This window comes from Folsomia candida, unplaced genomic scaffold (genome assembly GCF_002217175.1).
Source record: "Folsomia candida strain VU population unplaced genomic scaffold, ASM221717v1 Fcan01_Sc017, whole genome shotgun sequence".
Classification (NCBI taxonomy): Eukaryota; Metazoa; Arthropoda; class Collembola; order Entomobryomorpha; family Isotomidae; genus Folsomia; species Folsomia candida.
This window is the reverse complement of record NW_019091209.1, coordinates 3613271-3634162: the sequence shown is the minus strand read 5'-3', so window position 1 is coordinate 3634162 and position 20892 is coordinate 3613271. Positions and strand designations below refer to the sequence as shown.

Genomic DNA, 20892 nt, shown 5'->3' with positions numbered 1-20892 from the left:
TGATGGGAGACAAAGTGGTGGTGGTGGTGGTGGCGATGGTGGTGGTGATCAAATCGATGGAAAGAGCAGGTAGCAGAGGGGAGAAGACACAAGATATTTTTCGCTGGTGTGACCTCCTTCTTCGCCCAGCTGCTATTTTTAATTCGGAAATTTTAATTTTAATTTTACCCCAAGGGGTTTTCAGGGGTCACACCCACTCTAAATCTTAGGTAAGGTGCAAAATTCAATATCTGATAGATAAGTTTTGGTCGGGATTTATTGATTTTTTTGAGGCTATCGTCCTCGTAATCGATAAGAAAGGTGAGAGAAGAAAAATAAGGGTTCCGTCTCTGTTTAGCTTCTCTCATAATGCATAATTTGACATGTCTTGATTAAATTTACATAAATTAAGAAATTGTTACACTACATAATTTTACTTGTGTTTATGATTAATTGTTTGATTTTAGTGAGGAAGGAAAGGGAGATTTTTTTTCTGTGGTGGTGAAATTCGGTGGATGGCGAGAAAGATGAGTTTAAGCAAAAGCAATGCAAATTCCCATAAGGACAATCAAATGGAGGTAAGGATTTGTATATATTTTTACCAATTTATTTTGGATAGCGCGTGTACATATGTATCTATATATTATGTGTATGTGTGTGAGGGGGGGGGAGGTTTGTCAATAATCGATAGTATTAGTTTTCTACCAATATTTGGTCTAAAAAAGAGTTGACTGATAAGTTTGATAACGCAAAAATTTTCATGTCTAGACAAGCTGAAATAACTGGATATGAAAAGGATATACATTAATGTTGTACTTATTTTTATTTTTCAGAGTATTCAGGAGATCTTCCGTTGTTTCATCTGTATGGAAAATTTACGAGATGCCAGAATGTGTCCTAGGTGCTCAAAGCTATGTTGCAAGCAGTGCATTCAACGCTGGCTTTCCGAGACTCGACCTCAGTGTCCACATTGTCGAGCTGCACTGCACATCCATGACTTGGTAAATTGTCGGTGGGCTGAAGAGGTCACTCAGCAGTTGGACAATCTGCAAAGCAACCCGGCCAAAGGAAAGTGTACTCCATCCGATGATGAGCCAGAGACTGAAAAGTATGAATTGTTGTACTGGTTTATTGTCATGCGCGTGAATAATGAAAATAAGTGACTTTTAATAGTTTTGCATGTATTACTTTTTGGGATAGATGCGAAACTCATGTCAAGGAAGAGTTATCTGTATATTGTGAAACGTGCAAGTGTTGCATTTGTCATGAATGTGCCCTTTGGAGCACCAAACACAGCAACCATGTTTTCAAACCATTAGAAGAAATTTATCTTCAACACTGCCACCAGATTCGGGAACATGTTGGACGCCTCAGAAAAAGATTCATGGAGCTTATAGGCGCTGTTCAAGAAATAGAAAAGAATATCGAAACCGTTCGGGGTGCTAAGGATCAGAAGGTTCGAGAAATTCGTCAAGCAGTTGAGCTAATGATTGCGAGGTGACATAATTATTCTCAAAATAAGTAGCATCAGTTTGACGGGGCATTAAAGCCTATTTATGTTTATTGCACAGGATAATTAATTAATTTTTGCAACTAGATTGGACAACCAGCTAAAGATGAAGTTGACTATATTGGTTGGGCAAAAGGGGCAATTTTCGAGACAAGCTGAGGAATTAGAGGGAATTTTGCACAGCGTGAGTAATACGATTATTTATATATATAATTAAACCCAACGATAATAATAGTTTTAGTTATACGATTGTTAGTTATAAAAATATTAATTAATTACAGATTGAGAGTACTATAACTAGCGGACCTAAAAGTGAACTCATTTTACACAGCTCTAAACTGGTCAAGTTGATTCAAGACGGCATAAATCGTTCTACTTTTATCGTTCCAGGCGTTTCCGGGGAATTCCAAAGGTTTGACAATTCTCTTGTTTTTAATTCTACCTATGAATAGACGTAAATCCTGTACAAATGCATATTAATTTTTTCCTATTTCTCATTTAACAGTGAGCTCGTTCCGCCGTATGACGGTGCTACCTTCGTCGTCAATAATTACAGTCATTTGCGAGAGCTGGCAGACCCTTTCTACTCTGACCCGTTGCACGCCAATGGCTTGACCTGGCGTTTAAAAATTTATCCGGATGGAAATGGAGCTGTCCGTGGGACATTTTTGTCAGTCTTTTTGGAATTAACCAGCGGTCCGGCTGATTCGGCCAAGTATGCAGATGCTTTGTTTTTAAATAGTACAGGTTAAAATGCAACACCACTAATAACTATTCTCCTACGACTTGCTGGTCTTCTTCCTATAGATATGAGTACCGAATTGAAATGGTTTACCAGCACGCCAATGAACCATCGAAGAACATGATTCGAGAATTTGCTTCTGATTTTGAAATTAACGAATGCTGGGGTTACAACAGATTCTTTCGTATTGATCTCTTGGAAAGTGAGGGCTATCTCGATCCAATCACAGACACTATTCGACTGAAGTATGGCTTATCTGTTTGATCCTTGCTAATCATTTATTCAATCTCAAAACCTATACTATTCTGTATTCTCTCCTGTTTAGATTTGATGCTCGAAGTCCTACATATTTTCTCAAATGTAAGGACCAACAGTGGTACATTAGCGAGTTGGAAAGGAAGACCACTCAGCAAGCTCAAGCCATTTTGGACCTCAGTCAACGAGTGGAGAAAATGGAGGCAGAGATGCCATTGGGAGATGGAAACTTGGCAAATAATGCAGATCTCAACATTACAGCAGGGAGTGAAGAGTCAACAGGGAAGCAGTCACATAATCGATCTCGCCTCCAGATGATCGAATTGTTAGATCTGAATGATAACAATGATACCGAAGAAACTGCCTCCGAAGAAAACTCTGATGAGGCGAGTAGTAATGATTATTTTCTTATATATTTTTGTAATGAGAGATGTATTGTTCGTAAATGTAAAAGAAACTAACTGACTTCCTTTTTGTTATGATATACAGAGTGAAATGGAGGACCAAGAAAACGAAGCTGGCGGAGATACCAGTGAGGTCGAGGTTGTCGAATTTACTGGAGACGACATCAACTTGAACGATGCATATGAGTCAGTTTTGAACTATTTTAATTTACAAATTATATTGATGCTTACATACCTGACGCATTGTTACTAAGGTTGAGTTTCTAATTATATTACAGGGGTTATGTAAATTACTTTGCCTTGATGGATGAGTTAACCACCACGACTCCACCGCCACGTCCTCCTACTCGTCAGTCCACTCCGCAGCCACCGTCAGGTTCTCAATAGTATTATCTCTTTCCTTCATCTCACACACCAATATTCCTTCAAAGTATGTTTATATTAAAATTTGTAATTTGATCCATTCTGTTTATATAATCATTTTTTTTGCAAATAAATTGAACGTAATGAAATGTTTTTAAAGGCAATTCGTTTCTTTATTAATCCTCATTTTCAGCAATGATTGAATTTTTGAACACCATAAGATTTCAAATAGCACTTGGAATTTTTGTTAGTTGCGTGATTACAAAAAAAAGTACAAAAAAGCAAACCCCAGACATACAATACAAACCGGTAATTAATTATTAAGTTGTTTTAGTTTAGAAATATCAATCAATTAGAATAATTGGTAACTTTGACTCCGAAGAAATCCGAAGCATCATTTCCTGGTTCCTCCAGGGGTTCAGTACGAGGATCTTCGGCATTGGTTAGGACTCCTGATTTTTCGTTCTCGAATTCTACAGGCAATACAGGCTGTCCGTTGTTTAGTATTTCGGTTTGGACAAATTCTGTAGAAAGGTTATCGTTTGCAATGGTGGACGACAATACTTCAGATGCATTAAGTTGAGGAGCATGCGAATCTTCCACGACTCCGAAGAAATCCGAAAAAACGTTAAACTTTTGAGCTGCTGCTGGTTCCTCCAAGGGTTCAGTATTAAAATCTTCAGCATTGGTAAGGTCTCCTGATTTTTCGTTCTCGAATTCTATAGGCCATAGGGACTGTCCGTCGTCTAGTATTTCGGCTTCGACCAATTCTGTAGAAAGGTTATCGATTGCAATGGTGGGCGATAATACTTCAGATGCCTTCAGTTGAGGAGCATGCGAATCTTCCACGACTCCAAAGAAATCCGAAAAAACGTTAGCATTTGGAACTGCTGCGGGTTCCCCAAGGGGTTCAGCATGAGGATCTTCGGCATTGGTTAGGTCTCCTGATTTTTCGTTCTCGAATTCTACAGGCAATACAGCCTGTCCGTTATTTAATATTTCGGATTGGACAAGTTCGCCCAATTCTAAGTTCACGCCTTCAATTGTTTGTGGTAATACTTCCGGCTCCTTCAATTGAGGATTTTCATGAGGATTTTCCGCGTAACTTAGTGATCCTGTTATTTTATAGTCGCGTTCTTCAGGAAATTCGGGCTCTGAGTTGCTAAAGATGACCACCATGTCATCCACGACTTCAGTTGCAGACGAGCTATCTTTTGGAACGGGTGATGGTATAGCTCCGGATTCAACATGATCTTCCTCGCAGTTTTGTGATCCTGGTACTTCTTGATCGACTTCTACAAGCAATACGGACTGCCCGTTGTCTAGTATTTCGGCTTTGACCAGTTCTGTAGAAAGGTTATCGTTTGCAACGGTGGACGATAATACTTCAGATGCCTTCAGTTGAGGAGCATGCGAATCTTCCACGATTGAAAGTGGTGGCTGAGTGGTCGGTTTTTTAGATTCAGTCTTTCCTGTTGCCTGAATAGTAGTAGTAGTCTGAGTAGTAGACTTTGCCAGAGTGCTGGTAGCCGATTTTTTAATGACGAGAGCAGACTTGGTAGTAGTAGTGGCAACAGGTTTAGGACGTGCTGCAATCGAGGTGGTCTTAGTAATCGTAGTAGTTCGAGTTGCAGTGGTCGAGACCGTTGGGCGTGTCGACCCTTTGGGTACAGTTGATGTGGGGGGACGAGGAGCAACAGTTGATGTGGGTGGACGAGGAGCCAGCTTGGGAGGATGTGGAACTTTACCAAGTCCTGTTGTTGCTGTTGTGGCTCTTATTTTACTTGTCACCGTGGTTGTTGTGGGTTTGTCAGTACTTGGACTTGCAGGTGCCCGTGTGGCACTCACTTTTGAAGCCAATCCAGTTTTCAATGTCGTAGAAGAGGCGACTGTGGTAGGCCGTGCTGCTGTGGATGCATTCCATCTTGGTTGTGCAGAATTCAGCGTAGGTTTCGTCGGAGACTTTATTTCTGCCCTAGGTTTTGCAGCAGTTGCTCCCGACGTTGTTCCAATAGGTTTTGGTTTAGGGGCCGCATGCATAGGACGAGTTTCAACTACCTTTTTCGTGGTCCCCACTCCTTGTTCCAGTTGCTTTTTAGCCTCCTTTAAATTTAAAAATATAAAATGAATAAAAAAACTACGTATTCATGAATTGAGTTTGCATACCTTTGGTAATGTTGCAAGTAGAGGGTGGACTGGTGCCTTTGGCTTTGGTGCAGCAACTGCTGGTCTTGATAAAGTCGTCTTACTTATTGCCGGTGGTTTAGAGGATTGGGGCGCCAACAACGGTCTCTTTGGGGACAAAGTCTTTGAGGGGACGGTGGTTGGTAGGATCTTTTTCGCCGGAGGATGATTTACAGGTTTTACTTTCTGAGAATTTCCAACAGACTTTGGTTCCTTATTATTGGTAATATCATCTTTAATCTTTATGTCTTCAGTCTTGAGAGCATCAGAATGGCTATCGTTTTGATTATTCGCCACAGCTATCCCATTTCCATTCATGGTAACATGCACCTCTTGAATTGCTTCCGCCTCCACCAAGTCTCCTCCATTTACGTCAGGCGAGTCCAACACCTCCGCTTCTTCCGCAGGAAGAGACATTTCAATTGATTATCTGTAATCAATTACAACAATAAGGCTATTAATCAAGAAATTATACAAGAAACATTATAAAAACACATCATTCTAGCCGCCTAGAAACAAATTACTACAATACTCAAGAATTTTTAAAACAGGTGCAAAGTTACACTATGTGCAATCAATGTCAATAACATACGATAACACGTAATATATAAATAATTTAATACCTTTTTTAGTCTATAAGTTTTTTCTACAAAGTGCACTGTACCACTACCACAAACTACGACGGAAATATAATAATACTACAACTGCATTCTACAATGATAATATAATAATACTACAACTGCATCCTACGACGAAGATTGTATGTATGGAGAGAAGGAGATGCCGACGATGAGAGGAAGGAAGCAACAAGTACGAAGAAAAGGTGCATCATCATCTTCGCGTGAGTCTCTTCGAGAAAGATGACTGCGGGACACTCATCAATGAATTTAAAAAAATACATCTCATCTGCCCATCCTCTGATTTCCAATAACCAATCGAAAATATCTAGACTCTAGATTACACAATCATTTCTAGATTTTTAATCATCACCCCTTACAAATAATGACCTTTTTATTTACCTACTCCACACGGCCAGACAAACTCGTCATGGTCAAGTAACCAACATGGTTGTTGAACGCCTCTTGTTCTAAAAGGTCCATGACTCAAGCTCTTCCTCTTCGCCTTTCTTTACTACTTTTTCAGCCAAACATCTTCAGCAATGGCAGTGAGTGGGAACACACCCATCATCATCATTATCTCTCTCTCTCTCTCTTCGTCAGCCATCAGACTACAACCATTCCAATCGGTAACGTAACTTCCTCTCATTTATTTCTGCTCGCTCGGTTATTTTATGTCATGCAAAATTTTACAGATAAATGCAGCGAAATACATCATTCGTTCGCTAGTCAAGTGAGGAGAGAGACTCGAGTTAAGTATGCAAATAAAGCATCATATTGATCCAACCAAAGTAGTTAGTGCATAGTTTATACTGGATTGAGAGAGGATGCATGCATGCAATGGATGGCTAATAAATGACAACAAACCAAATAAACATGCCTCGCCACCCCTCATTACACAACAACAAACTGCAGTGTTTTTACCAAACCAGATTAAACGATGATATCACTTTATGTCATGTAATCTAAAACCTAACGACGACGTAACCCTACTCAATAAAGTAACTACAGCCAAGACCATTTGGTTGGTTGGAGAGTTGAGAAATAAGTAGTAGGTTCCTCCTCCTCACCCCATAAATAAATCTAAAAATTTGCAAGCCACAGCGTTTCCAGGAGCAACACATTTGCCACATATTTCCTTCCTCCTAATTCATCATCGAGGTTGGCATGGTGAGTCAAAGTCACAAATTACGACGAACGAGAAAACCAAGTGTCACCCCAACTGCGTTCTCGTGTGTCATTGGGGCATACTTATTATTATCTTGTTGCATCCATTAATGACCTGCTATAAATTTTCGTCCCTATCTGCCTCGGAGATTTATTTGCCAGCTCAGTCCAGTCCAACTAAAATTTTCTCTCTCCCAATTCAACCCATATTCCATGCCTACCCCAATATGTAATACCAGTAGTAGGGTCAAAACATGCATGCACATCCGTCAGCTCAGCAGTAATTCCGATTAGTCATACTTATTTATGCCCCTCTGAGACCAGGCTAGGAAAGCCCATTGAAAAAATCAACCAACAAACTAGTCCATCAATGAAAACTACTACCACAATTCAACTTATTTTTTATTGCTAAAAAATCAAAACAAGACTGACTAATGGGTAAAGAATGTCATCCATCCACTATCCAATCCACTCAATCTAATGAAATGAATGAATGAGATCAAAAAGAAGCAACAGGCCGGGCCGGGTCGGGCTTCTTCTACTCAACCAAAAAAACAGATCCCTTTTTCCCTACTTTTTACCCCAATAAAGTGCCAAATTTGTGCAAACCCAGTCCCCCCATGATCCAGAGTGACAGTATGATAAGAGGTGATGGCCAAGATAAGGTAAAATACATACCGAGAAGTTGGATGAAAAATCCGAGATGAAAATTTGCAGAGCGAAAAATTAGTCCTTCTTGCTTACTTGGACTCGACTACTGAACTGAGCTCGCTCCTCGCTCCGTCTTTTCTCTTCATGTCCCACTCACGGGCTGTTCAGACGGAACTGGGCACTTCCCTTTTTTGCGCAGAAACTTGCATGCAAAAGCAAAATTATGTGCATATTTTGTTTCTCGCTAATATGATGACCAGACTATTCGCCATTAGCATAATTAGTTCAGGATCAATGCTTCTATTTGCTGAATAAATGTATCTAGAAAAAAATCATGTCGACATGAAATTATTTCGAGTCGTTATTGATTTCTGTTTGGTTGGAGGCTGGAGGGTTAGATTTCACGATAACAATAATATTTATTAAGAAACCACTAGAATTTGTACACTATTGTTTCTGAACAGAGGGTAAAATTTGATGTTAGTGTCAATCTCAAAAATTTGTAAATAAATTATAGCTGTATTTTTCATGTTTTGAAGTGTGGCTAGTTTTGTATATTATTTAGACAAGGATTTCTAAAATCGTAATAATTTTCAAATCCACTCCCCTCGCTATGTATGGGGGTAGTCAAATGTTCTACACATGACGGGTTAAAATTAGTTAAAAATCATGTAGATTCATGAATCTGTTATCTTTGTTGAGGTTCATTATCGATCAGCTCGATATGCATCGAGTCAATCGTTTACATAACAATATGCAAACTATTAGTGCACTCGGCATGAACCAGTTGAACTTATCTGCACTGGTGACATACCCGGTTTTATCAGTGGTTATCATATTCATTAATGATGATCAGGGTTTTTCATAGCGCCAGGTTTTGTGAACAACCCTCACGACTCGGCACCAATGGATCGCTTTATCCAGAGCTTTTCGAAACCACGAGACCCAACCCGGCTCATTTTGACCAGCGAGGAGCCGCTTCTTTCCGTCCTTCCAAAAAAAGCGACAGATCGGCCAGAACTTAAGTTGGACATTGGACATTACTTTTAATTATACTGCATGAAATCAATTTGTTGTGCATTATTGCCAATATCTAATGATTATGTGGTTAGGTTGGCAATAATAATAAATCGAGAATGGGCATCAGCCAGACCGTTGAATTGCCAGAACCAGTTGTGACCCATCTACATTTCTCTGCACAATAAAAAAAACTAAATGTAAATATAACAACAATTAAGCGTAATTTATTTAATAAACAATTATTTGCACAGTTGTGGGTGTCATGCATAGGTTTGATGATGGTTATTTTATTTCATATTTGACAGATTTGGTGAATTTGCATAGAACTAAAAGCTTACACTTGTCAACTGTCAACCGATCGGTGGGTGGTGTGGAGTTTTTGTGACAAGGTAAATATATTTTTTTGACGGTTGGATAACTAGAATTTTTGTCGTATGGTGATAATTGTTGTTTACATATTTTCCAGCTTGCCATTTGATCTGCGAATAGTTTCCGAGAAAATGATGGGCGGTGGTGTGACTCCAGCAGTGGTGGTGCTTATCAACGTCATAATTTGCATCTTCGTCGTGGGGAAGGCAGATGGTGGTGGGAAGGTCGTCTTCGCCGTTAATGCGGGGGGAGAGGGACACGTCGACGTTAATGGAATTCATTATGAAAAGGACACTTCGAAAGTTGGGATTTCTTCGGATTATGGGAAACATTTGATGGCAATCGGACGTGTTCATCCTAATGACCAAATTTTATATCAAACGGAGAGATATCATCGTAAGAAATATATAACAATGTATTTATGTATCTATCTACTCATGCATGAAATATGTATGTTTGAAATACAAATTTTATAGATAGCACATTTGGCTATGAAATCCCGATCGAGGAGGATGGAAATTATGTAATGGTTATTAAATTTTGTGAGGTTTACTTCAATGCTCCGAATATGAAGGTTTGTGCATTAACTTTCTTTAAGTCGACAATCTGAATTAATTAATCCCCAATATAATGTCTTATTTTATTTAATCTAGGTGTTTGATGTTGTTCTCAACATGAACTCAATCATATCGGACTTGGACATTTATGAGAAAGTTGGTCATGGCGTAGCTTACGACGAAATTGTCCCATTCCAAATATCTTCCGGGATGAAAACTTTGACATTTAACGGTGTGGAGTCCGAAGTTAGGGGTGGAAAAATTCGAGTAGAATTTATTAAAGTATGCTTATCAATTTATTTGCCACTCAATTTTGCACAACATTTTAAATTGAACAATATTATAACTTAGGGGTATCGGGACAACCCAAAAGTCAATGCAATTTATGTCATAAGAGGAACTGAAGATGGTAAGCATATCTGACTGACTCATTACCATCGTTAATCCTTCTATATAATCAATTAATTGTAAATTCCTAGACATTCATGGACTACCACCACTCCCCCCAAGTAGGGAGGAAGAAGAAGACATTGCAACCGAACCTGACGATGTCAAGGTTGTTAAAAATCGGCGCCCAAGTGGTCCGAAAGTGACTGATCCTTATGAAGACGTGACACTAACCTCAGCCGTGTTCCCCGTATTTGTTGCAATAGGATCCTTTATACCCTTGTTGTTCTGTTTATGTAAACTCTAGATGCCCCCTTACTCCTTCTAAATCTCCGAATTATTATTATTGCCGAATGTGAAAATTATTTTAATCAGTAACTGAAATCTTTCTGACATGTACTTATCCCAAGCTCGTCATCCCATAAACTCGAAGTACTTGCATTGAAAAATTTGTGTTGGGTAGCTGCTTCCTCAAACCCTTATTACAAAACCAATAATATTTATTATCATGGATTAAATTATTTTTATATTTGTTTTTAATTCTGTAAATAATACTCCTTCGACTTACTATACAGCAGTACTTAACCAAAGCGGGTTGGGTTGTAATTGTAATTTATAAAAAAGAGGTATCTAATTGCGTGCAAGAACTGAGTCAATGCATTCAAGTCATCATCATAGAATAATGAATTCGCTTAAATAGAGATATGAGCTAAAATGTTTTAAGTAGTTATCCCTTGTGATTTGTTTTGTTAATTTTAATGCCAAATTGACTACTGAATAAATTTGTTTTAACTCTGAAGCCATTCAATGATCTTGTTTTAACGGTGACAAAATGAGACGAGTTTTATGAAGCGAAGTCGGCAAGCCGGCTCACAAACAGAGCTGTGACGAGGCCGCCTCGAAGACTCGAGAACTTCAGTCGAGTTCCTGCTCTTGTGAGCTTCGCATCGTTTTTTCTCCTCTCTACAGCTCAAGAAAAAGTATTACAAATTTTTTGGAAATAATTCTCCCAAGATATTCAGCAGTACTTATCAATTAGCTTGATAAGTACGTGAGGTAAGTATCAAGCACGGAAAATATGTCTTAGGGCAAAAAGTAGCCCTTCGTTTTTTTCTGGTGGCAATACTCTAGTCCTTAGTTAAGCTTTGCATGAATTTATATGGTGGTCGTGGGTGTGGTTCATGCCCGTTTTATTAATTAGTTGTTCACTTATAATCTCGCATCTCAATTAGTTAGAAACTGAAGAGAAAAATCTGGGCTTATCCTTTGATTTTATTTTAAATTGTCAATTAAATTATCCATATTTGGAATTGGATTGAAAATATTTTTAGCGATGCGTGATGTTGTATCTCAATATGTACTTTACAAGGTGGAACTTTCACCTTGAGTTGATGCGGTTATGTATAAATGTATGGAATCGTGGTCGGTGTGGGTGCGTGTACTGTGTACGAAACGAATGAGAGTCTTGTTACAATTATTTTGGTTTGATAAATTAGTTTGTTAATTGGAAATAGTTTGTATTTATGCCATAGAATCATTTAAGCATCAAATAAAACACGTGAGGCCAGTAATTTGTTATATTATAATATATTACTTTGAATTATCCACTGATTTTCTGTTATTTTCTAGTCGCTGTAAACATGATCCTGAATCTTGGACCGGGCTATACGCCTCCGTCGTCTGAAGTGAGTTTGATACGTTTTCATGGTCACATTACGTATACAATTAATATATTAAACGAGTGTAATATTTTGTCAATTTTTATTACAGATTGTATCGTTCATTCGAGACTTCAAGATCCTGGATTGTACCTGTTGTAACCAGCTAATGGGATTTCAACACCGAATTACTGGAATGCTTTTTTGTACTACGGATTGTATCGATTTAAAACGGCATAAGCAATGCCAGCAAGGGGGAGTTTTCATAACACCACCGTCGTAAGAATTAATTAATACGAACAATAACCGAAGACTTTTTCTCATCTTACTGGCTTATTTACACTAAAAATATTATTGCAACACCAGATATAGCGCGGCTCTTCTCGAGGCAGCGGATTTGTACAAGGAAGTAAATGACAAATCATTAGACAGCTCTGCGACAGAAATACGGTAACAAACTCAAAGCATTTAGTTTGAACGCTATGCAACCAATTTGCTCGGCTGTAGTTAATAAACCTGCTCGGAATTCTAGTTGTCAGTCGTCCGGCGTTAAGAAGATGGACGTAGTAAATCATTTCTTTAAGGATATACCCGACAAAGTTGATCCTCTGTTGGAATTGGAAAAGCCTAAGATAACAACAACGGCAGAAGAAACACTCAAGCTTGATGAGCAAAAAAGCGTTGATGTCGTAGATGCTACTGCTGCTCAAAAGCATGATCTCCCAGTAGCTAAAAAATACAACAAAGAAGTAGATGAGAAGCCGTTTGCCGGCTCTACGACAAAAATACGGTAAAAAACTTGCTGCGTTTAGTTTGAACATGATGCGACCAATTCGTCCGATATAGTTAATAAACCTTCTGCTTGAAATTATAGAAGTTCTCAGGCATCTGGCACTAAGAAGATGGACGTAGCAAATCCTTTCTTTAAGAATTTACCCGACCAAATTGATCCTCTGTCGAAGCCCAAAGATAACTCAAAGATAACTGCAACTGAAGAAGAAGCACTTCAAATTGATGGGCAAAAAAGTTTTCCCCCACTACCTCCCAGGAATGTCGAAAAAGTAGCTTCTGTTTCTCGAAAGAGTGCTCCACCCGTGGGGGGAGTAACTCAGAATACGACCCAATCTGAACCGCAATATCAGGCTGATTCCAGTACCGCTACCGCTTCTTATACTGTTCGAAAGAGTGCTCCACCCGTTGGTGGAGTAACTCAGAAGAAGACCCAACTTGAACCGCTATATGAGGATGATTCCAGTACCGCTCCTGCTGCTAATACTGTTCGAAAAATTGCTCCACCTGTGGGTGGAGTAGCTCAGAATAAGACCCAATCGGAACCACAAAGTCAGGCTGAGTCCAGTACCGCTACCACTGTTGCAGAGGTCAAGAAGGTTGTTAAAGAACCTGAAATTAAAAGATTTATGTGGCAGAACTGCAAATTCTCCAAGAATTTGGTCGACGGTGCAATAGTGAAGTCCACTCATATTTGGAACATTAATAAGCTCCAGCTTGCAACTGCATTGGACGAGCAGGACCTTTTTGGTATTCAGGACAAGGTGAATATCCACTTGCAACAAGGTACATGCATTTGTAAACTATGATACGGGCTGAGTTATTTACCGACTGGTTTACTGTAATCTATCTTAATCCATTGCAGTCAAAAAGATGACACACCCACCCATCATTGATGAGATGGTAATTGGGGAGTATAATGGAGATTACTATCGGGGTCGTGTAACTAAAATTAAAGGAGATGTCTACCGAGTCGTCTTTGTGGATTTTGGAGATGCACGAGAAATGGCCTACACTGAAATGTACCCGGTCTCCGAGTACATCATGAAGGTGATTACTTTGGTTGACGCTATATAATTGAATTATAGCAGTAACAATGGTGTCCGCCAATGCCTCACTTAACATGATTTGATTTATTTCATTACAGGATCCAATCTTCAGCGTATGTGTGGTGCTTGATGGAGTCCCACGATTGGCGAAGAAAGTTAAACCAGGGAGAAAATTGAGAGACTTGGTGTATGGTAAAATGCAACTGCAAATGGTTAGTTATCAATCTAATTATGCATACCTAGACAATTCCCATCCTAATGTTTTTGGTAATCATACCAATTTATTTTCCAGATTGATCCACTTGTCGTGAGTCAAGCTGAGCATTATCGTGCCGTTCTCTGGGTGTCCGATGACCGTGATTTGAACAAAATTGTTCACGAGGTTGTTTCGAAATTGGAGGCTGATGTGTTGACACCAGCAAATTGACTTTGATTCATAATTCAAATATACAGCCATTCAATCAACTAGATTGGCAGTACTTGAATGCATAAATGCATTCATTCGCTCATTTTGTTATTATACTTTTTATAATTCTTTTGAGATATTTTTTTACTTCTGTACTTGACTTATGGGGTACCGATAAGTTACATTTTATGATAGAGTTAACTTGTGCTAAACATGTGATTAATGAGCTGGATTCTAGTTAATAGACTTATTACTCGAAATGTTTGTAGCCATGCTAGTATTTAGTTTTTATTTTTGGCTTTTGACAATAAACATTGAATATTAAATAAAACTTTAAACATAGATTTGGCTATGCATTAGTTCACACGCTTTCATAAGTATGAAACGCCAGTTTATGCATACACACATTTTAAATTGTAATTCACATTTCCTCACTGCATAAAACCATGATCTCGCATTATAATTCACTAAAAATTAAATGCATGGAATGTATTGTATATTATCATCAGATTAACTTTTTGGAAATTGCATTTCCAATCGATTTTATTCATTTCTCATTTACTCAACATAAAACAAAAGCTATTTTAAGTTTGATATCCTCAAACTCGTCTAAATAACAATAAACATCTCTTTTCTTTTAATATTAACCCATAAACAAAACAAAATGCAATGTAGTTTACTATCTCTCTAGAGGACTGAACTAAATGTTTTGAATTTATCAGCATGTCTCTTCAGTGAAGAAAAATGCTGCATGCAGGTTTTGTAATATTACAAAAACTGATAAGTGTGTACGGCTCAGCGGGCGAGTTGTGTAATGAGGGCGGCACACATTTCGAAAAACTCCATCGTGTGGTGGCTCAGTCCTGCGGCGACGGTCGGTAACATTTCCATGCCTAAGGAAATAATAGTAAATTAAATATCAAGGTATAATAATATAGCATAAATGATTATGGTTTGTGCTGAAGATTTTTGGCAACTACCGAGTTTAGAAAGGTACAAAAACGAACGTGAATTGATTATTGTCACTTGAATAATTGTTTGTTAAACTTCAAAACATACAGAAATTATTAAGATAGTTCTGCTTATATCAATTTTGCGCATATCAATCAACCTATCACTCGTGATTTTAAAACTATTGGTTGAAAAACTGATCTGGCAATACACGGTTAAGAAAATTATCCGATGACTTAAATAGTGTCATGATGATAAATTCAAATGGAGACTCACTGGAATGCGTGTTCTCTTTGTCTTGCTCTTCGCAAGAGAGACTCTTAAAGTCCAGCAGGTAGCTTTTGTAGTCGACTTGGTACAACTGGAGGGACATTTTGGCATGCTTGGTATTGTTGGCGCTCTTGCGTCGTACACGGACGTGGTAAGGATTCACGATTTTCCATTCCTAAGCACATCACGAAATTAATCAATTAACCCGCTAGTTATAATAAGGTTAAATAAGCGACTCACAAAATCCAAGGTCTTCATTGCCCTGTACACCTCGTTCATAATGTCGTGTGGTTTACTTTGCGATCTAATTCCGAGATGCCACTTTGCCCTCTTGACCCCACTGTTTTTATGTCGATCTGCATTGTTTCCGACTGGCACTGAGGTGATGACACGTTCACGAAGGGCTATAGAAAACCGGAAATTAGATATAATTTCACGTTTTTTCTAGTGATAGCTACTTATCGTATCATGTCTTACGCGCTATTCGTTCCGGATGCGGCCTTATCGGGCTATGGATGCCGTCTGATGGAAAGGCCGTCGGTGGTGGCGAGCTGGCTACATAGAAATCCTTTATTTCCGCTTTAGCCGCTTCGTCAGCAATTCTGCGATTATCGATGATTAAGTGATAGGCGATGGAGAGCTGATCGTGTGGATCACCGCTCATTAAAGCGTTGTGGACTTCGTTCTCACTCACGCCAAATTTCTGAAACAATGTAAATAACATCAGTGATTTTTACAATTCATTTAAACTTTAACAAAAAATTGTTCCGGAAAAGTTAAAAAAAAATTACAAAATCTCACCTCGCAAACTTCGTGTACAGCGTCGGGATCGACGACTGAAGTGTCTTGATCCACCGGAGATGGGAAGAGATATACGGGCAAGTCTTTCTGAAACCAGTCGTGCTTCCTATGATGCAAATATAAACAAGATTTTTTACCAACAATCACGGACAACCATATTGGATTTGGTAGATACAATGAAGTATAGATAGAAATATAAATAGGATGTGGAACTTACTTGATATCTTCTATCGTCGCCCTCTTCATGGGATCCACTTGCAACATGTGACACAACAAGGCTACCACGGATTTGTTCAAGTATTCAGGTAGTGGGAAAACTCCGGCTAATAAAACCATTTCTCATTAAATTCGCAATTTATTTCTTTAAAAAAGACCTACTCACACTTAATCTTGCGGAACAACGTTGGAACATGTTCATCATCAAAGGGAAGCGTTCCACACAGCAAGGCATACAAAATGACTCCACATGACCAGATATCCACTTCCGGGCCGGCATACAACTTGCCAGAAATTACTTCAGGTGCCGCATAGTTGGGAGAGCCACAGCTTGTCCGGAGGAAGTCTCCATCGGTCATCATGTTCGAAAGGCCTGATTATATTTTGTAATAGTATGTAAGCTTATCTCACAAAATTTATATGGTTTACGAAAGTACAAATCAACAAAATTTGTACTCACCAAAATCGGCAATCTTCACATGCAGATTGCTATCAACGAGCAAATTCTCAGGTTTCAGGTCCCGATGGACAATCATGTGTCGATGGCAGTAGTCAACGCCGGAGATTATTTGCTGAAAAAATCTACGTGCTTCGTGCTCCTTTAACTGGAATGCAAAGACAATTAGAATTATTAGTCAACTACTGACCTTAACTTATAAACAACAAGCTTACATATTATCGTTACAAGTGATATTATTTGCTGACTACACAAGCAGTTGTTAAGTTATCCATTACATTGCTACATAAATATGTTGATAGGATTTTGAACTCTGAACTATCCCATTAAAAAAATAACAAATTTATGTACCTTGCCCTGCTTCACGATATATTCAAACAACTCCCCTCCCGAAACATACTCCATGATCATGAATATGTCCGATGGCGTACTGATTACTTGATACCTAATGGTAAACAAATATTTATTATTTAACTTTATCTTCGTAATTAGTATCGTACGTCTTTGTAACTTTAAACTTAAAGAAAAGGTTGAAATCTTTTTTTGCAATTTTGTGGCTTATCACAAAATTTTAACACTAAAATTGTTTACAAAATTTACTTGATTTATGCGACTACTTACAATTTGATAATGTGTGGATGCCGGAAAAGTTTTAAATTTTGAATCTCTCTCCGAATTTTACTCACGACGTCCAAACTCTTCAATTTATTTCTATTCAGAATTTTAACCGCAACTTTATGTCCGGTTAATTGATGTTCACCGACTAAGAAAACAAATCACATTTTTTTTAAATCCACAATTCTAATGTTGCCTAATCCAATAACTCACTTTTAACTTTTCCAAACGTCCCCGTCCCCAAAGTCTGGCCGAGGACGTAATGTCCAATTTTGACGATGGGTTGTTGATTCGTCGTCGCGGGTGGTACCGGACTCGGTCCCCCGCTCGTCGGCGTCATCCCCATCACGATCGGGCTGGAACAAAATAGATCCGCCGAACCGACGTTAATCGCACCCCCGCCAGAAACGCTCCTTTGCCGTTCAACCGGCTGGGGGATGCTCCGCAGTGGCTGTGGTTCCGCCATGGGTGGGGCTGAGTTGTGGCGATTTGAGGCCCTAGGGGGTCGAAAACAGTTAAAATAATCCATTATTACGTATGTCGAATATTATAAAATGAGAAATTTTAACGTATTGAACAAGTAAATGATTCAAGGTTGAGATAAATAAAACTTGGGTTATTCACCTAAATTAGAATTACCAGAATTTGCCTAATTAAACAAATTTGTAACTAAATAAAAGTATGGGAGACGATGACCACCGGAAATTTGTACTTTGGAGTAGGTAAAATGAGCACCGATGTGAAATAAGAGTGAACTATTTAAACTAGTAATTCGATATCAAGTTAATTTGTTTATTTAGGTTTTGCCTTGTTGTTCTCTGTTCTGTCCTACGTTAGATGTATTTGCCAATCAAATATTGAAGATGCAAATAAAATTTGAGATTCTCTTTAATGTTTTGATGTAAATTTTTTACGTCTTCACTTTCAACCCCGGATAACAACCAAGGAATCGTTATTATTATCGAGGTTCTTGTTGTTATTATTGTTCTGTTAAGAACATTACAGGGTTATTGTTGTCCTTCACCATGCAAAAAAGATCCCATACTAAAAACTTTCACTCTTTGAAACTGGATACGGGATCAGGATCAGATTATTTATACGCAGCACAAATCCTGCTGTGAACTTGCAACTACCACCACCACCACCACCAGAATATGCCATTTGTCTCAACATAATGCATAAGCAATCATTTTTTTCTTTGATATCATCATCTCATCTTGTTCTTCTCGATTTGATGATTGGAATTGATACTTACTTCATGACCAGGCCGCCATTCTTGTCGTCGTCGTCATCCTCCTCCAAGTAGCGCATGATGTCGCCCAGGATGAAGGCTAGGATGCGTTTTCCCCCAACCGGTCCCCACTCCCGGACACGCCCCACCACATGGCTTATCTTGGTCGAGACAGGGCTCTTTGGCGGAGGGGGAGGAGTTCTAGGCAGTGGAGGTGGAGGAGGTGGTGGTGGTGATGGTGACAAAACTTCTTTCTTGCCCCTGGGGGAATTAAATTACACATTTGTGAGGGGGCAAAACTCACGTATATGTAAAAAGCTTCTTATTTTTGTGTAAAGGTTCAATTTTATAATCAATGAATTGTGACCTCCTAGATAAGATAATCTCTAACGTGGAAAATATGACCTTCCTCACTCTGTCCCATTTATAACTCGCTATAGGATATTCTCACTTTCTTAATTCTTAGACTATTTTTCTATAATTATCATTTCATAGGGGACAACTTGCGACTTACCAGACTGGTACCGGAGAAGGAGTATCCTTCCGTTGTTGGATATCCACTACTTGTTCAAAGACCACCGGTGGTTCTGGTGACGACGGTAATGATGCTGAATTATCATCTTCGTTCCCCTCGACCTCGTCAACCTCGTCCTCCTCTTCTTCTTCCTCTTGAATAGGAAACAACTCCCACGAACTGAGACGCTTTTTTACTGGAACGGTGCTGACTTCCAGTTGAACGTGAAAACCAAAGGGTGGCAATCCCGACGACTTTAAGACCTCCCAAGCCGCATTATTGGAGAAGTCATTCCTATTGAGGGGTGAGGACGCCCAGCCACCCACGGGGGACGTGGGACGGGAAGAAACTGGGTAGTTGTTGATGAACGCATGGTTTTTTGGGTGGACGACATGGATCGCTTTACACAAGCCGACAAGAGCCGTCATAGTGGAGATATGCAGTGGGACAAACTAGCTGTTAGAAGATATGCAATTATTCAACGGGTGAAATTTTTCAGATGAAAATTATTTAAAAATTATCTCTCACCAATGTAAACTATAGAGTTCAATAATATATTATTTTAGAAAAAGTGATTTTCAAAATTTTGAGAAACCCATTAAACCCCACGGATTAAAAAAGTATCTTAAATTCTCTCACCAAAAATAAACCGGATCTCCTCGACCGTGTCGATGGCTTTACTATTCGATGACCTTAACTGACCTTGTGGGTAGCCACACTTTCTGACTCGAGACAAGTCACTTATAAAAATATAGAAAAACTTCTCCCTTCTCCACCACCTGGCTAACAGTTTGGAGGAAGGTCCTCTCTGTCGCCAACTGGGGAAGAGCCAGTCTCATCTGAACTTCTCAACCTTTTCCGGAACGTCCACACTCGTTAGAACACCCAGCACAATAACATCCTCCAACATTAGCACTGCCATATCGAGCACAAGAAGGTCACAGGTCAGCAAAAAAAGTGAAAAAAATGGTCCCAATTAGACTTGAGGGATCGATTAGTAGCGTTGAAATTGTGGAATTTGGAATCTGGAATTTGAGACTGAGTCCGAATGTTGTCGATAACTTTGCACTTTCATAAAGTTGTGGAAACTTAAAAAATATAAGATTCTTCAGGTTCTACCGCTTTTAGTGGACTTGTCTTGAAAGAAATTCACTCCCCGACTGAGGCTCTGCTCGGAAGGGTGAAGCTTTTTATCATATCTGGAGATTTTTAGGTCCTACTGGATTCAGATAGTTAGTTAACTGTGCATATATAGTTAATTACTTATATATGTGTACAGCTCTAGATTTAGATTACATTTGTTTCGTTGGACTCGATAAACTGGCTTCGAAGAAGAAAAAGACATTATTTTGCTGGGGCAATAATAAGTCTCAAGTTGCATGCTTGTTGGCTGGCTTCTCGTCTTTGTCCTTATATTATTTATGTCTGATTTGCGAGTCCGCATTAGTTTTGAATGACTAATTCAACTTTGTCATTTAGACAATAACAGTAAATAAGGATACATACATTGAAAAATACAGGCCATGAAGCGTGCATGTGGGTAGAAAATTGTCTCAAATGCCCCTCCAGCTCCACGAACACGTATTTTTTTAATTCTTCAAAATTACATAACTCTACACGACACCCCCATCAACCCAGATATTTGATAACAACTTATTTATTACGCTTACATTAATTTCTTGCATATTAGGCGAAATACAAGCCAAGCTTTAGTATAAATACGTATGTAC

General features: G+C 38.8%; 5 protein-coding genes across 8 annotated transcripts; 3 read left to right on the top strand and 2 right to left on the bottom strand.

Moving 5' to 3' along the window:
• Window positions 1-49: 49 nt before the first annotated feature.
• On the top strand, window positions 50-3406 carry LOC110857069 (E3 ubiquitin-protein ligase TRIM37). 2 transcript variants are annotated; one of them, XM_022105677.2, is made up of 11 exons: window positions 50-209; window positions 447-557; window positions 813-1087; window positions 1180-1476; window positions 1577-1673; window positions 1771-1901; window positions 1995-2204; window positions 2297-2476; window positions 2557-2872; window positions 2976-3076; window positions 3169-3406. In XM_022105677.2, the coding sequence occupies exons 2-11, from the start codon at window positions 495-497 to the stop codon at window positions 3275-3277; spliced, it is 1779 nt and encodes a 592-aa protein (XP_021961369.1). In that variant the 5' UTR covers window positions 50-209; window positions 447-494; the 3' UTR covers window positions 3278-3406. The 2 variants fall into 2 exon arrangements, with proteins under 2 accessions (XP_021961369.1, XP_035713162.1); XM_035857269.1 differs by having other exon boundaries at window positions 2282-2476.
• On the bottom strand, window positions 3405-8028 carry LOC110857068 (mucin-5AC). 2 transcript variants are annotated; one of them, XM_022105675.2, is made up of 3 exons: window positions 7900-8028; window positions 5420-5867; window positions 3405-5356 (listed from the first exon to the last, which is right to left on the bottom strand). In XM_022105675.2, the coding sequence occupies exons 2-3, from the start codon at window positions 5852-5854 to the stop codon at window positions 3602-3604; spliced, it is 2190 nt and encodes a 729-aa protein (XP_021961367.1). In that variant the 5' UTR covers window positions 5855-5867; window positions 7900-8028; the 3' UTR covers window positions 3405-3601. The 2 variants fall into 2 exon arrangements, with proteins under 2 accessions (XP_021961367.1, XP_021961368.1); XM_022105676.2 differs by lacking the exon at window positions 7900-8028 and adding an exon at window positions 6061-6332.
• Window positions 8029-8839: 811 nt separating this feature from the next.
• LOC110857070 (malectin-B) lies at window positions 8840-11004 on the top strand. Its single transcript, XM_022105678.2, has 7 exons — window positions 8840-9089; window positions 9198-9281; window positions 9359-9657; window positions 9738-9835; window positions 9915-10100; window positions 10170-10227; window positions 10298-11004. The coding sequence occupies exons 3-7, from the start codon at window positions 9393-9395 to the stop codon at window positions 10510-10512; spliced, it is 822 nt and encodes a 273-aa protein (XP_021961370.1). The 5' UTR covers window positions 8840-9089; window positions 9198-9281; window positions 9359-9392; the 3' UTR covers window positions 10513-11004.
• A 118-nt stretch (window positions 11005-11122) lies between these two features.
• Window positions 11123-14449, top strand: LOC110856679. 2 transcript variants are annotated; one of them, XM_022105177.2, is made up of 9 exons: window positions 11123-11261; window positions 11835-11890; window positions 11976-12142; window positions 12230-12313; window positions 12396-12653; window positions 12738-13438; window positions 13518-13702; window positions 13800-13913; window positions 13994-14449. In XM_022105177.2, the coding sequence occupies exons 2-9, from the start codon at window positions 11846-11848 to the stop codon at window positions 14126-14128; spliced, it is 1689 nt and encodes a 562-aa protein (XP_021960869.1). In that variant the 5' UTR covers window positions 11123-11261; window positions 11835-11845; the 3' UTR covers window positions 14129-14449. The 2 variants fall into 2 exon arrangements, with proteins under 2 accessions (XP_021960869.1, XP_021960868.1); XM_022105176.2 differs by lacking the exon at window positions 11123-11261 and adding an exon at window positions 11324-11763.
• Window positions 14450-14612: 163 nt separating this feature from the next.
• Window positions 14613-20315, bottom strand: LOC110856677 (5'-AMP-activated protein kinase catalytic subunit alpha-2). Its single transcript, XM_022105174.2, has 14 exons — window positions 19802-20315; window positions 19163-19618; window positions 18673-18909; window positions 17631-17914; window positions 17424-17565; window positions 17154-17247; window positions 16806-16950; window positions 16512-16718; window positions 16347-16452; window positions 16130-16235; window positions 15806-16031; window positions 15569-15732; window positions 15335-15503; window positions 14613-15000 (listed from the first exon to the last, which is right to left on the bottom strand). Exons 2-14 carry the CDS (start codon window positions 19588-19590, stop codon window positions 14903-14905), a joined length of 2406 nt encoding a protein of 801 aa, XP_021960866.1. The 5' UTR covers window positions 19591-19618; window positions 19802-20315; the 3' UTR covers window positions 14613-14902.
• Window positions 20316-20892: the final 577 nt, after the last annotated feature.

Bases quoted from the DNA above. Each gene is read 5' to 3' on its own strand.
- LOC110856677 (XM_022105174.2), bottom strand. From the start codon at position 19,590: ATGACGGCTCTTGTCGGCTTGTGTAAAGCGATCCATGTCGTCCACCCA. The intron at 18,910-19,162 runs GTAAGTCGCAAG...TAATTCCCCCAG, and splicing joins CCTTCTCCGGTACCAGTCTG to GGGCAAGAAAGAAGTTTTGT. The intron at 16,951-17,153 runs GTACATAAATTT...TTTGCATTCCAG, and splicing joins ATATCGTGAAGCAGGGCAAG to TTAAAGGAGCACGAAGCACG.
- LOC110857069 (XM_035857269.1), top strand. From the start codon at position 495: ATGGCGAGAAAGATGAGTTTAAGCAAAAGCAATGCAAATTCCCATAAG. The intron at 1,674-1,770 runs GTGAGTAATACG...AATTAATTACAG, and splicing joins TAGAGGGAATTTTGCACAGC to ATTGAGAGTACTATAACTAG. The intron at 2,205-2,281 runs GTATGCAGATGC...TACGACTTGCTG, and splicing joins GGTCCGGCTGATTCGGCCAA to GTCTTCTTCCTATAGATATG.
- LOC110857068 (XM_022105675.2), bottom strand. From the start codon at position 5,854: ATGTCTCTTCCTGCGGAAGAAGCGGAGGTGTTGGACTCGCCTGACGTA. The intron at 5,357-5,419 runs GTATGCAAACTC...TTAAATTTAAAG, and splicing joins TACTTGCAACATTACCAAAG to GAGGCTAAAAAGCAACTGGA.
- LOC110857070 (XM_022105678.2), top strand. From the start codon at position 9,393: ATGATGGGCGGTGGTGTGACTCCAGCAGTGGTGGTGCTTATCAACGTC. The intron at 9,658-9,737 runs GTAAGAAATATA...CAAATTTTATAG, and splicing joins TCAAACGGAGAGATATCATC to ATAGCACATTTGGCTATGAA. The intron at 10,101-10,169 runs GTATGCTTATCA...ATTATAACTTAG, and splicing joins TTCGAGTAGAATTTATTAAA to GGGTATCGGGACAACCCAAA.
- LOC110856679 (XM_022105177.2), top strand. From the start codon at position 11,846: ATGATCCTGAATCTTGGACCGGGCTATACGCCTCCGTCGTCTGAA. The intron at 12,654-12,737 runs GTAAAAAACTTG...TTGAAATTATAG, and splicing joins GGCTCTACGACAAAAATACG to AAGTTCTCAGGCATCTGGCA. The intron at 13,439-13,517 runs GTACATGCATTT...AATCCATTGCAG, and splicing joins GAATATCCACTTGCAACAAG to TCAAAAAGATGACACACCCA.